The sequence below is a fragment of the Amblyraja radiata genome, chromosome 6, assembly GCF_010909765.2.
Source record: "Amblyraja radiata isolate CabotCenter1 chromosome 6, sAmbRad1.1.pri, whole genome shotgun sequence".
In the NCBI taxonomy this organism is placed as follows: Eukaryota; Metazoa; Chordata; class Chondrichthyes; order Rajiformes; family Rajidae; genus Amblyraja; species Amblyraja radiata.
Window position 1 is genome coordinate 84,186,843 of NC_045961.1, and position 15,091 is coordinate 84,201,933.

Below are 15,091 nucleotides of genomic sequence, written 5' to 3' on the forward strand. Positions count from 1 at the left end.
GGCACTCGGATCACCGATGGTGGGATCAGCTGTGCCCGATGTCGCCTCTGCACCGGCCAGATCCACGCGGCCGGGAGGTAAGGCTAGACACAAAACAAACAAGGTCGTGGACTCAGAGGAGTCCGACTTTGAACAACCGCGGGCGGCCTGCGACCGAGAGCGCTGGAGCCGGATGGAGCGGTGTGTGGAGCATTTGCTCCAACGTGACAGACTCCGGGAGATGGAGTCGGGTCACTGTGGGCCCTATGATAAACCCACAGCAGTACCTCTTGAAGGGCTGCACAGTGCTTCTACCTCATCAGAGGGGAGCACTGCGGGTCAGTTCTGGGCTGACCTGGAAGAGGGGTCCGCAGAAGGAAAGACAAGTGTGCAAGGGGTGCAGGGACTGTGCAAACCTGGGACCACAAAACCACCAATACTATTGTTTGGAGGCAACCTATCGAAGCAAGTCAAGGAGCTCGATGAGGAAGCAAAAACCCTGGGACTAATAAAAGGGACTCCAACAAAAACCCACTACAGCCAAAGACAGCACCCCTACGCACCCTCCAGCAGAACTGGTGAAAGCTCGAAGGCCCGGTACTCAAAACATGAGTCTTTTTAGGCCATGGCCCAGGCCGGCCTTCTTGGAAGATGCGCGGACCTCCAACGCCAACCAAACCACAAATCCAGACACCAGCGCAACAACAGCAGCGAAGAACCTACAAAAAAGAAGTAAACCTGCCACTGGTAACTATGGAGGTAGGTGGGTCTGGTTCCCTACAAAATACAGGGAGCATGGAGGTTGGGGGGAGATTACACTCTTTTCTGAATGCATGGAGCATGTTAACAACCGATACTTACATCTTAAGTAGGGGGCGCTGCACTGGCAGCGCCTGTCGGCAGCGTGTCCGTCTTTTTTCAACTTTTTAATTTTTTTTAGTATGTTTAAAAGTGTGTTTTTAATGTTTCTTTGTGTGTTATGTGTGGGGGGTGGTGTGGGGGGGTGAGGGGGAAACCGTTTCGGCCGCCTCTTCCATGGAGAGGCGACTTTTTCAGGCCGTCTCCCCCGTGGCCTAACAGCATGGATCGGCGCCGACTTTCCCGGAGACGCGCCTGGAGCTTCAGCGGCGGGCGCAGCGTGGACTCTCGGCGCGGAGCGGGTGAGACCTCGCTGGAGGGGAGCGCTCCGTTACGCTGGCCCGCGGCAGCCGGCAGCCTGAAGCAGCGGTCTGCAGAACTCCAGCTGGTGCGGCGTATACAGCCCGGGATCTCACGTTGGGGACCCGGGGGGAAGAAGAAGCTTCCACCGCCGGCCCGCGGCCGTCTTCTACCGCGGATGCGGTATGGACTTAACATCACCCCAGGAGGGGAGCTTCGACCGCCGGCCCTGCAGACTGCGGTGCTTCCGGCTGCGGCACGGCAGGTACTTTAAAACTTTGACCGCCGGCCTGCGGCCTACACCAGCCTGAAGCCGCGGTCTCTGGTTGGGAAGAGCCGATCCTGGACTCACCTTGACTTTGACTTTGTCCCTTACCATCTGGACGCCCGCAGCAACGGCTGTGGAGGGTGGAGGTCCCGACCACGGGGGAAAATGGAGGAGGACTGGCCAAGCTCTGTGCCTTCCACCACAGTGATGAATGCTGTGGTGGATGTTTGTGTAAAATTTTAATGTGGTTGTGTTCTTTATTATTGTACCGCTGCTGGCAACCCAAATACCACCGACCTTGGTTGTGTGGCAATAAAATTATTTCTTCTAATTCTTAAGCAGTATCCAGGGATATACAATAGAGTTTATACACAAGTACAGCCCTCCAGTTCAACATATACCGAACCGAATGTTCGTGCTTTCTGATAAAGAAAAATCAAAAGCGCAAGCTGAACTGGAGCGGCTTTACGTAAAAGGTGTAATTGAGAAAACTCAACACGAACCATTAGAATTCGTGTCCAATATATTTACCAAAAACAAAAAAGATGGTGGTTGTCGCATCATCATAGATCTGACAAAATTGAATACATTTGTACAATATATTCACTTCAAAATGGAAACCTTTGTTACTGCTAAACAATTAATTTCCAAAGGTTACTTCATGGCCAGCATCGATTTAAAAGATGCTTACTATTCAGTGCCTATACGAGGTGACCACAGATGTTACTTAAAATTCAACTGGATGGGACAACTTTGGCAGTATAAAGCACTGCCAAATTGGTTATCATCAGCCCCCAGGCTGTTCACAAAAATTTTGAAACCAGCCCTAGCGTTTCTACGTAAACGTAAACACATGGTCATGGCATATTTAGATGACATACTCATTGTGGGCAAAACGTTGGAATTGGCCAAACAAACTGTAACAGCCACAAAACAGTTATTTGAAAAACTGGGATTTATTATCCATCCAGTTAAATCTAAACTAATGCCTTCCACTACTATGGACTATTTGGGGTTCACCATTGACTCAGTTCACATGTCGGTGACTCTGCCTAAAGGAAAGGCTAGAGATTTAATAGAGGCTTGCAATAACCTCATTGACATCAGCAAACCATCCATCAGATTGGTAGCAAAAGTAATTGGCAAAATGGTGGCTGCCTTTCCAGCCACACAATTTGGACCTCTACATTACCAAAATTTACAGAGAGCAAAAACACAAGCACTCAAAATTAATGCAGGTCACTTTGACAGACCTATGAAACTACCAATCAAAGCTAAAATGGAACTAAAATGGTGGATAGATCTGGCTTTGTTCCAATCCAATCATTGTCAGTAACCCTTCCATGGTACTACAAACTGATGCCAGTGCACTTGGGTGGGGAGCCACCAATACCATCACCAGCTGTGGAGGTAAATGGACTGCTCAGGAGGCATCATTATTACTCACACTGGGCATAAACTACCTGGAAATGTTGGGTTCATTCCATGGCCTAAAGTCATATTGTACTGGGTCATATCACCAGCATGTTAGACTACAGATAGACAATACCACCGTGGTAGCATACATTAACCACATGGGTGGAAACAAATCGACATCATGTGACAATCTGGCTAATACAATTTGGCAATGGTGTATCCAGAGAGATATTTGGATATCAGCCACTTACCTACCAGGAAGACTAAATTTAGTGGCAGACACCAGGTCACGCAAATTTAATGAAAACACCGAATGGATGTTGAATAAAAAAGTATTTGCTGATATTACAGCAAAATATGGAACACCAGATATCGATCTATTCGCATCCAGACTTAACCACCAGTTATCAAATTATGTTTCATGGGAACCAGACCCTGGGGCAGCGGCGACAGATGCATTTTCGCTGCATTGGGGGGGGGGGGGGGGAATTGTTTATTTACGCATTCCCTCCTTTCTGCCTCATCAGTCGGGTATTAAGGAAAATACAACAAGACTCTGCGTCTGGTATTTTGGTAGTACCCGATTGGCCTACTCAACCATGGTTCCCAGTGGTATTAAACATGGTATTAGAACCATGAATCACCATCCCACATAGACCAGATTTATTGCTACATCCCGTAACAAGGGATAGCCACCCATGCCATAAACATTTGAACTTATTAATTTGTAGAGTTTAAAAACACCTCTACTACAACTGGGACTGACGGACCGAACAAGTTCAAGTTCAAGTTCAAGTGAGTTTATTGTCATGTGTCCCTGTATAGGACAATGAAATTCTTGCTTTGCTTAAGCACACAGAAAATAGTAGGCATTTACTACAAAACAGATAAATGTGTCCATATACCATGATATAAATATATACACACATGAATAAATAAACTGATAGTGCAAATAACAGAAAGTGGTTGGTAATAGTCAGAGTTTTGTCCGAGCCAGGTTTAATAGCCTGATGGCTGAGGGGAAGTAACTATTCCTGAACCTGGTTGTTGCAGTCTTCAGGCTCCTGTACCTTCTACCTGAAGGTAGCAGGGAGATGAGTGTGTGGCCAGGATGGTGTGGGTCTTTGATGATACTGCCAGCCTTTTTGAGGCAGCGACTGCGATAAATCCCCTCGATGGAAGGAAGGTCAGTGCCGATGATGGACTGGGCAGTGTTTACTACTTTTTGTAGTCTTTTCCTTTCCAGGGCGCTCAAGTTGCCGAACCAAGCCACGATGCAACCGGTCAGCATGCTCTCGACTGTGCACCTGTAGAAGTTAGAGAGAGTCTTCCTTGACAATCCGACTCTCCGTAATCTTCTCAGGAAGTAGAGGCGCTGATGTGCTTTTTTGATGATTGCATTAGTGTTCTCGGACCAGGAAAGATCTTCAGAGATGTGCACGCCCAGGAATTTGAAGCTCTTGACCCTTTCAACCATCGACCCGTTGATATAAATGGGGCTGTGGGTCCCCCTCCTACTCCTTCCAAAGTCCACAATCAGTTCCTTGGTTTTGCTGGTGTTGAGGGCCAGGTTATTGCGCTGGCACCATATGGACAGTTGCTCGATCTCTCTTCTGTACTCTGACTCATCCCCATCAGTGATACGCCCCACAATAGTGGTGTCGTCAGCGAACTTGATGATGGAGTTCGCACTGTGGTTCGCTACGCAGTCATGGGTATAGAGTGAGTACAGCAGGGGGCTGAGCACGCAGCCTTGAGGTGCTCCCGTGCTGATTGTTATTGAGGCTGACACATTTCCACCAATACGAACAGACTGTGGTCTGTGGACGAGGAAGTCAAGGATCCAGTTGCAGAGGGATGCGCAGAGACCCAGTTCTGCGAGTTTGGTAACCAGTTTGGAGGGGATGATTGTGTTAAATGCCGAGCTGTAATCAATGAATAACAGCCTGACATATGAGTTTTTGTTGTCCAAGTGGTCCAGTGCGGAGTGGAGGGCCAGCGAGATCGCATCCACCGTTGATCTGTTGTGGCGGTACGCGAACTGCAGTGGGTCCAGGTTTTTGTCGATGTAGGAGTTGATTTGCTCCATGATCAACCTCTCAAAGCACTTCATCACCACCGGCGTTAGTGCCACTGGTCGATAGTCATTGAGGCATGTCACCTTACTCTTCTTGGGCACCGGTATAATTGATGCCCTTTTAAAGCAGGTGGGGACCTCAGACCTCAGAAGTGAGAGGTTGAAAATGTCCGTAAAAACTCCCGCCAGTTGGTCCGCACAGGTTTTTAGAACACGACCGGGTATACCATCAGGACCAGGTGCTTTTCGGGGGTTCACCCCTCTGAAGGATTTCCTGACATCGGCCTCTGTGACTGAGACTGAAATGCCATCGCATCGAATGGGGGATCGGGAAGGCACATCAGTATTCTCCCTGTCAAAGCGTGCGTAAAACGCATTGAGCTCGTCAGGGAGTGATGTTACACCGGCATTCGAGCTGCCTCCTGGTTTTGCCTTGTAGGAGGTGATTGCATTCAGACCCTGCCACAGCTGCCGAACATCTGTCTCGTCCTCCAGTTTGGAGCAGAAGTCCCGTTTGGCCTTTTTGATGGCCTTACCAAGGTCGTATCTTGTCTTCGTGTAGGCCACTGTATCGTCGGAGGTGAATGCCCTGTGTCTGGACTTCAGGACAGTGAACATGATCTCGGCGGCCCAAAGACAGTCAACCAAAAAACAGTATCTGGTCTATATCAGGAAGTGGGAGATGTACTGCCATAAAAACAACATCACCTACAGAGACATGAACATCCCGTCTGTTCTGGAATATCTGGCAGGCCTCCACTATGATGAGGGGCTCAGTTACAGTGCCATCAACTGCACCAGAAGTGCCCTATCGACTTACCTATGGCAGGGGACAGAGCGTTACTCTGTTGGGACTCACCCACTGGTAACAAAACTTATGAGGGGAATTTTTAATACTAATCCCCCAAGAACCAGGTACTCCCAAATATGGGATGTAAGTATTGTCCTGAAGATGCTCAGGAATTGGTCTCCAGCAACAGCTCTGTCCCTACACAGACTGGCATTAAAAACAGTCATGCTAATGGCATTGGTCACGGCACAGAGGGTACAGTCACTGCATAAACCAAGACTGGACAACATGACTTCCCCAACAGAAAATATTACGTTTCATATCTATGAGTTAGTAAAGCAGAACAGACAGGGATCAGCAGGCCTCAATATACAATTTAGGTCATACCCAACAGATGACCGTCTCTGTATAGTAAGACATCTGTCGTTATACATGGAGACAACGAAAATCCTAAGAGGCAATGAGAAGGCACTTTTGGTCAGCCACAAGCAACCACACAAAAGAGTGACGGTCCAGACCATCTCAAGATGGCTGAAACAGGTGCTAACACAGGCTGCGGTGGATACTAATATTTTTCAATCTCATTCCACCAGGGCTGCAGCTACATCGGCAGCGATACAGTTGGATGTACCAATGGACCAAATCCTCAAGGCAGCAGGATGGTCTGGGGAAAAAACATTCCAATTATTTTACAACAAACCAGTAATGAAACCTGGAACATTTGCAGAAACAATTTTAAGTTCTGTAAATTAATTTAAACCCATAAAAAGGGGTTATAATTTTGTGTTAACAAATTTTATGATTTCAATGTCGAATTCATGTCCAAATTATGTTAACACAATCCCTCCTACAGTCATCAGGCAGACGTGATGCATGGACTCGTTTCCACGGCATGAAATCACAGAGCTTTAAAATCTTCACGTAGTCACTCACGTGACTCCGAAGTAAAATAGTAAGATTAAACGAGAACTTACCAGTTTGAAATTTGATCTGTATTTTATGAGGAGTTACGATGAGGGATTACGTGCCCTCCGCTCCCACCCTTGATCATATACTTAACTGGTATCTCTTCTCTAATCTTACTATGTTTAGTCATTACAGTTATCTGTGATTTCACACCGCTGTTTTGAAGATTGACGCTTCTTCACGTAATCCCTCATCGTAACTCCTCATAAAATACAGATCAAACTTCAAACTGGTAAGTTCTCGTTTAATCTTACTATTAACTTACATATGACAAATAGAACTGAACTGAACTCTCTGTGCACAATTTGCCATTTAAATGCAAGTATTAGTTCTACCACTAGAGGGAGATAGTTGTCGTAATTTCATCCCTCATTACAAATCTTCCAGGGTTGCTCAAGAAGTGAACAAAGGTGAACAAAGGAGAGAGACCCTGGGTGGACTGGTGGGAGTGGAAAAGTAACAGTTTACCTGAAATTGGATCATTCAATGCTCATACCATGGATCATGGCTTTAGCTCAGATCTTCCTTGAGTTTCGTGTACAGCCTGTGGACTCTCGTGTGAAGGACATAGTTTCAGTTGAGGAGTCCTTCAAGGTGGAGCTGACTAATTTAGTTTAGTTTAGTTTAGAGATACAGCGCAGAAACAGGCCCATCGGCCCACCGGATCCGCGCCAACCAGCGATCCCCACACATTAACACTATCCTACACCTACTAGGGACAATTTTTACATTTACCAAGGCAATTAACCTACAAACCTGTACGTCTTTGGATTGTGTGAGGAAACCGAAGATCTCGGAGAAAATCCATGCAGATCCCGGAGAGAACGTACAAACTCCATACAGACAGCACCTGTAATCACGATCGAACCCGGGTCTCCGGCACTGCATTCACTGCAAGGCAGCATCTCTACTGCTTCTCCACCTTGACCACCCTGATTCTCAATGTTGCACCAGGGTTCTTCTGGTTTTGGACTTCAGCAGGGCAGGATATTGGGTATTTGGCTTGCAAACATCTTAATAATGCTGAAGAAGCCATTTATGTCATAGTGATCTTTGACTTGCTGGATCTCCTGCACTCTTTCCACCTGCCCGGTCACAGCTTGGATCTCAGCCATCAGATGAGTGTAGAACAGTTTATTTTCCCATTGAGTGCAAAAGAAACATCATGTTAGCTTACTATCTCTGGAAATCTTACCAGCAATGTCTAAATGAGAAGATAATATTCCCAAAGTGATATTCCACTTTGTGAGCAACCTGGTACAAAAGCTGTTATCTTCTACATTCCTCTCCATGAATAAATGTCCATTGAAAGACATTTCAGACAATATTCAGTGTTGGAATATTTTACCACCACACTGTGAGTGAGGAAGTGTTCCTGACACTACATCCAAACAACAAACTCTAGACTCTACTCCATTGCTCTCTGGACTCCCCAGGCCAGAGGAAAATGCTTCTTTTTCTCAACCTGGTCTCTTTGTTCAGTTTAAAACATTTCAGATAATTTCCCCTCCCTTAATCTTCTATCCTCGGGCTGGGGAACCTGCCCTCTGAGTTTAACCACTTTAGTGCTGAGTTATCAGCCACCTTCATTCTCTTGCTTTGAACTGAGAGTCAGACAGTGTTAACCATAGCATTCCCACCAGTTCCATCTGTCAGACTACAAAAACACATTTAGTAAGGTGCTGAAGGTTATTCCAGTGATTTTATTTCTCTGAATACTGGAACAACTGGGGATTTGAGCAATGAGCAAAGATTAGGGCCTTCACAGGAAATCTGTTTTCAACTCTACAGCTGATCCTACTGAGACTTCAATTGACAATCCTGTTGATGAATTGAGAGCCTTCTTCTGCTAGCTCTGGCGGATTTATGGGTGGGTCAAACCCAGTCTTCTCATAAGCCTCTAACACACCTGGTGCTGATTTGTTCCACAGAACCTATGAACCCTTTGTCAGGAGGCTCTTACAGTCTTTAAGAAGGAACTGCCAATGCTGGAAAATCGAAGGTAGACAAACCCTTCTTCAGACTGATGGAGGGTGGGGGTGGGGGTGGGGGGCGGGGAGAAGAAAGGAAAAACGAAGAGGAGGAGTCCGAGGGCTGAGGAAGAGCTGAGAAGGGGAGGAGACAGCAAGGGCTACCGGAAATTGGAGAATTCAATGTTTATGCCGCTAGGGTGCAGACTGCCCAATATGAGGTGCTGCTCCTCCAATTTCCGGTGGTGCTCACTCTGGCCATGGAGGAGGCCCAGGACAGAGAGGTCGGATTCGGAATGGGAGGGGGAGTTGAACTGAAGCCTTTCAGGCATCTCATGGAAGCTGGTTCGAAACTGAATAGATTCAGTAATGTATGTTAACACAACAGTTTGGAATTATGACATTTAATAGGTCTTCACAAGAGTGTGTGGGTACCCTGCCTTCAGTTTTTTCAATCTTTTAAAAATTCCGTGGGGTAAAGTTTCCAATTGATTTTTCAAGTAATTTACCCAGTAACAGTATAAATGGCGCGAATGATTGTGATTGTGATTGTGGACAACTTCCATGAAGCACAACTTAAATCTTCCTGATCTTGTACTTGTTTTAATAAGAATTTGTCAAATATTAGTTTTAATATACCGAAAGAACACATCCCAATGCTAATGCTGCAACTCTGAAATATTAATCAACGTATGAAAATAAATGCTAAAATGTTTGCTGATTACAACGAACCAAGGCAGTTTTGAGCAAAAGAAAATTGAGGAGAGAAAATGTATTTTCAAAATCTGGGAAATATGGGGTGTATTTTGAGTTGCTCGTCATGGAACAGCGACCTCTTGTGTTGCCAGTGTTAGACAACCTGTGTCAGTGATGTCAAAGGTAGACAAAAGTGCTGGAGAAACTCAGCGGGTGCAGCAGCATCTATGGAGCGAAGGAAATAGGCAACGATTCAGGCTGAAATCCTTCTTCAGATTGCCTATTTCCTTCGCTCCATAGATGCTGCTGCACCCGCTGAGTTTCTCCAGCACTTTTGTCTACCTTCGATTTTCCAGCATCTGCAGTTCCTTCTTAAAAACTCAGTGATGTCAAAGGCAACTGACCATTATATTCTCCAGGGTAGCTACAATTGGGTGTTCAATGCTGAGTTTCTCTGCAAAACAAAAAGATTTCCGCTCTCACAACATAGGCAATGTACAAAAATAACATGGGGGTGTTTAGTTTAATAGAGATACAGCATACAGTAGAGATTCGCCCCACCAAGTCGATGTTGACTATCAATCACCCGAGTTTTATTTCCTACACACTAGGGGCAATTTACAGAAGCCAATTAACCTAACAAACCTGTACGTCTTTGGAATGTGGGAGGAAACCGGATCACCTGAAGAAAATAGACACAAAAAGCTGTAACTCAGCGGGACAGGCAGCATTTCTGGAGAGAAGGAATGGGTGACATTTCGGGTCGAGACCCTTCTTCACTCCAGCTTTTTGTGTCTATCTTCGCCCTGATGGAATTACAGTCACAGTCACAGAGGCCGACGTCAGAAGATCCTTCAGCAGGGTGAACCCTCGGAAAGCGCCTGGACCTGATGGTATACCCTGTCAAGTTCTCAAAACCTGTGCGGACCAACTGGCTGGGGTTTTTGCAGACATTTTCAATCTCTCACTGCTGAGGTCTGAGGTTCCCTCCTGCTTTAAGAGGGCATCAATAATACCGGTGCCCAAGAAGAGTAAGGTGACGTGCCTCAATGTCTATCGATCAATGGCACTATCGATCAATGGCACGAAGTGCTTTGAGAGGTTGGTTATAGGGCATATCAACTACTACCTCAATAAGAACCTCGACCCACTTCAGTTTGCCGACCGTCACAATAGGTCCACGGAGGATGCGATCTCACTGGCTCTCCACTCTGCACTGGACCAATAAAAACACTTACGTCAGGCTGTTGTTGATTGACTACAGCTCGGAGTTCAATACCATCATCCCCTCCAAGCTGGTTACCAAGCTCACGGAACTGGATCTCTGTGCATCGCTCTGCAATTGGATCCTTGACTTCCTCATCCACAGACCACAGTCTGTTCGAATTGGCAGAAACACTTCATCCTCAGTGATAATCAGTACGGGAGCACCTCAAGGCTGCGTGCTCAGCCCCCTGCTCTACTCACTCTATACTCATGACTGTGTAGCCGGACATAGTGCAAACTCCATTTTCAAGGTCGCTGACGACACCACCGTTGTGGGACGAATTGCAGATGGTGATGAGTCAGAGTATAGAAGTGAGATCGACCTACTGACCAAATGTTGCCAGCACAACAACCTGGATCTCAATATCAGTAAAACCAAAGAACTGATTGTGGACTTTGGAAGAGGAAGGTTGAGGACCCACAACCCTGTTTATATCAACAGGTGGAGCGAGTCAAAAGCGTCAAATTCCTGGGCGTGCACATTTTGCGACAATCTCGCCAGGTCCCAGAACACTGATGCAATCATAAAGAAAGCACATCAGCGCCTCTACTTCCAGAGAAAATTACGGAGATTCGGTATGTCAAAGAGGATTCTCTTGAACTTCTACATGTGCACTGTAGAGAGCATACTGACTGGTTGCATCGTGGCCTGGTGGGGGAACTTGAACGTCCAGGAGCGGAAAAGACTGCAAAAAATTGTAAACACTGCCCAGTCCATCACCGGCTCTGACCTCCCCACCGTCGAAGTGGTCTATCGTAGTCACTGCCTCAAAAAGGCTGCCAGCATTATCAAAGACCCACACCATCCTGGCCACACACTCATCTCACCACTGCCATTAGGAAGATGGTACAGGAGCCTGAGAACTGTAAATTTCAGGTTCAGGAACAGCTTCTTCCCTACAGCCATCAGGCTATTACACACCACAACCTCATAAGCTATGTACTACAATAGACTATTATTATTATTATTATTATTATTATTATTATTATTATTATTATTATTATTATTATTATTATTATTATTATTATTATTATTATTATTATTATTATTATTATTATTATTATTATTCATGCGCTGTTATTGTTTGTTCTTTTTTTCTGAGCTTTTGTTATATTATTAATTATGATTACATATTCTGTTGTGCTGCAGCAAGTAAGAATTTCATTGTTCTATCTGGGACATATGACAATAAAACACTCTTGACTCTTTAAATCAGCATCTGCAGTTCCTTCTTACACATTTCACCCGGAGAAAACCCACATGATCACAGGGAGAACGTAAAAACTCCACACAAACAGCACCCATAGTCAGGGTTGAACCCAGGTCTCTGGCGCGGTATGGCGTCAGCTCTACCTCCATGTTATAAAGCAAATAAACTCAATGTATAAATTCAGCAAGTTGAGCATATATATACACATCACTTTTAATATCCGTATTTATATCTTCTTCAACATAAATGACATTTTAAGTACATTCCCGTTACAATCCTTCTCGAAATATTCAGACAATTTTGGAGAAAGTTTCCCGATCTTAGATATCTATTTTGGAAGGTCTCCTGATCTTGGAGATCTAGTTTGGAAAGTCTCCTGATTTGACATATAAATTGAGTTACTTTGGTTTCACACTGTGGCAGGTTCTGTATAAAGAAAGTGAGGGTCCAATGTAATAAAATAGCTTTGGGTGGGGGTGGCAAAGTTGAGGGCTTTCAATTTCCTATTGCTTGGACTGAACCAGCAATAATAGACAGAATTAACAAGAAGAAATATATCCTTGAATTATTGCAATATCTCAGTAAAAAAATATAATCAGAATTATTATATCATACACAAAAAGGTAATTATTTGACAGCAGTGTGGCAGATCTGTGCATTGTGTTATAAAGAAATTATCAATATATTCAGTTTTAAATGTGTTTGCTCAAGCTTTTTCAAGTTTTTGGGAATAACACTGAAACGTTGGCCGGTGTAGATCATGAAGAAAGTGTTCATTGATGGACTTCTAAATGAGGAACCGATGTCACACTGGGGTCTCTTATTGAGTAGACGGCAAGTCTAAGCCCATGGGTCCCTTCTGTGAGGATATGTCTGGTTAAACTGAACAGAAATGTTTCTGTTTGCCGCATTTAGAATTCTGACTGAGCTATTGATTGATTTGCATTTGATTCTTCTTCTTTCTTTCTGGCAAGTTCCTTTTCCTCATACTCAGCTTCCACTAACTTGGGATCCACATAAGTGTAGTATCTGGCCATGATGCCGAATATTATGGAAACGGCCATCAAGAGAGCAGCAAACAAAATATACTCCGCCCACTGTAGGGAAGAAAAATAAATTAGCAATGGAATCAATCCAGTTTTATCCCAAAAATTTCCTCAAAATGCACAGATGAAATATACATTGAATCATTACAATCCCTGACAAATTTAGCAATGTTTTATAGGGTTTAGTCAAGTTTTCCGAGGATGTAACAACTGGATATACAAGGGACGGCACAGTGGCGCAGCTCTAGAGTGGCTATCTAACGGCGGTTCAATCCTGACTACGGGTGCTGGCTGCAAAGAGTTTGTATGTTCTTTTCAAGTCAAGTCAAGTCAAGAGAGAATTCTTGCCATAGAGGGAGTACAGAGAAGGTTCACCAGACTGATTCCTGGGATGTCAGGACTTTCATATGAAGAAAGACTGGATAGACTCGGCTTGTACTCGCTGGAATTTAGAAGATTGAGGGGGGATCTTATAGAAACTTACAAAATTCTTAAGGGGTTGGACAGGCTAGATGTAGGAAGATTGTTCCCAATGTTGGGGAAGTCCAGAACAAGGGGGTCACAGTTTAAGGATAAAGGGGAAATCTTTTAGGACTGAGATGAGAAAAACATTTTTTACACAGAGAGTGGTGAATCTCAGGAATTCTCTGCCACAGAATGTAGTTGAGGCCAGTTCATTGGCTATATTTAAGAGGGAGTTAGATGTGGTTCTTGAGGCTAAAGGGATCATGGGGTATGGAGAGAAGGCAGGTACAGGATACTGAGTTGGATGATCAGCCATGATCATATTGAATGGCGGTGCAGGCTCGAAGGGCCGAATGGCCTACTCCTGCACCTATTTTCTATGTTTCTATGTTTCTATGTAATGTCATGTGTCTGGTTTCCTCACACACTCCAAAGAGGTACAGGTTTGGCTTTGTTGATTGGCTATGGTAAAAATTATAAATTGTCCCCAGGGTGTGGGATATGCTGGTGTCTGGGGTGTTTGTTGGTCGGAGCGGACTTTGTGGGCCGAAGGATCTGTTTCCGCATTTTATCTCCAAAGTCTAAAGGCAAACAAATGGATGGAGCACATATAAATTTCAAAAAAGGCATCAAACAAAAAAAATGCTTTCGAAAACAAGAGCCAAGAATATATTATGAGTTGTATATTGGCACAGAAGGAGAAACAGCTATGATCTTATGGGAAAGATTTGTGGGGAAGAAGGTCTTATTGTGGTAAAGGATGGAATTTTGTTATTACTATATGGTCACTGTGTTGTTATAATGTTCTTGCAATATTATACATTTCAATCAGTGAGATTAATGGGATTTACTTCAGCTGAGCAAAAAATTGATTTTGTAAGTATCTGTATGGTGGTAGATAGCACATCTGGAAGGTGAGGAAGGAAAATTACCTCAGGAATATGTCGATGGGATGGTGTGAAGTGAGGCAGAAGAATGTGTGCAGCTAAATTCAGAACCAACTAGTTAGGTTCACATCCGCCCTTTTCCGACTGACATGCAGGATACACAAAGACTCCATTTAAAAATTCTCCTCTTGGTATGTTCATCCATTCACACTCCGTGTACCCTTTCCTGCCCCTATAGAATTGTCCTGGCCCTTACCCATGTGCCTCCAATCCCAGCCTTGCGATCATTCCCTAATTTGACTGATGCTCATGTGAACAGCGGCTAAAACTTTGTGACAGAATTACATCCCTGAAACTGCCTCCTTATCATTCTCCTTAAAATGTACCTCTGACTAAGCCTCGGTCATCCTCTTCTATCCTAACAAAGCCCTTGTGAACAGCTAGGTGAAGATCTTTTGCATAAAGTCTCTATCTAAACAGACATTATTTTTGAAACTGTGCAATAGACAATAAACAGTAGACAATAGGTGCAGGAGTAGGCATATTCTCTCAGCATATGACAGTCCGCCATCCTGGGAATTAACCTTGTAAACCTACACTGCACTCCCTCAATAGCAAGAATGTCCTTCCTCAAATTAGGGGACCAAAACTGCACACAATACTCCAGGTGTTCCTTGGAACTAATGAAAACAGGTTCCCTTTCTTCTTAACATAGAAACATAGAAAATAGGTGCAGGAGTAGGCCATTCGGCCCTTCGAGCCTGCACCGCCATTCAATATTATCATGGCTGATCATCCAACTCAGTATCCTGTACCTGCCTTCTCTCCATACCCCCTGATCCCTTTAGCCACAAGGGCCACATCTAACTGCCTCTTAAGTATAGCCAATGAACTGG

At 44.6% G+C, this 15,091-nt stretch overlaps 1 protein-coding gene across 1 annotated transcript in view; it reads right to left on the minus strand.

The window, feature by feature from the left end:
• Positions 1 to 11,987: 11,987 nt before the first annotated feature.
• The window catches only part of slc15a1 (solute carrier family 15 member 1), a 45,188-nt gene continuing 42,084 nt past the window's right edge, over positions 11,988 to 15,091 (minus strand). The window contains exon 22 of the mRNA XM_033023065.1: positions 11,988 to 12,894. Coding sequence (XP_032878956.1) covers positions 12,709 to 12,894 — 186 coding nt within the window. The 3' untranslated portion in view covers positions 11,988 to 12,708. The remainder of the gene's footprint in view (positions 12,895 to 15,091) is intronic.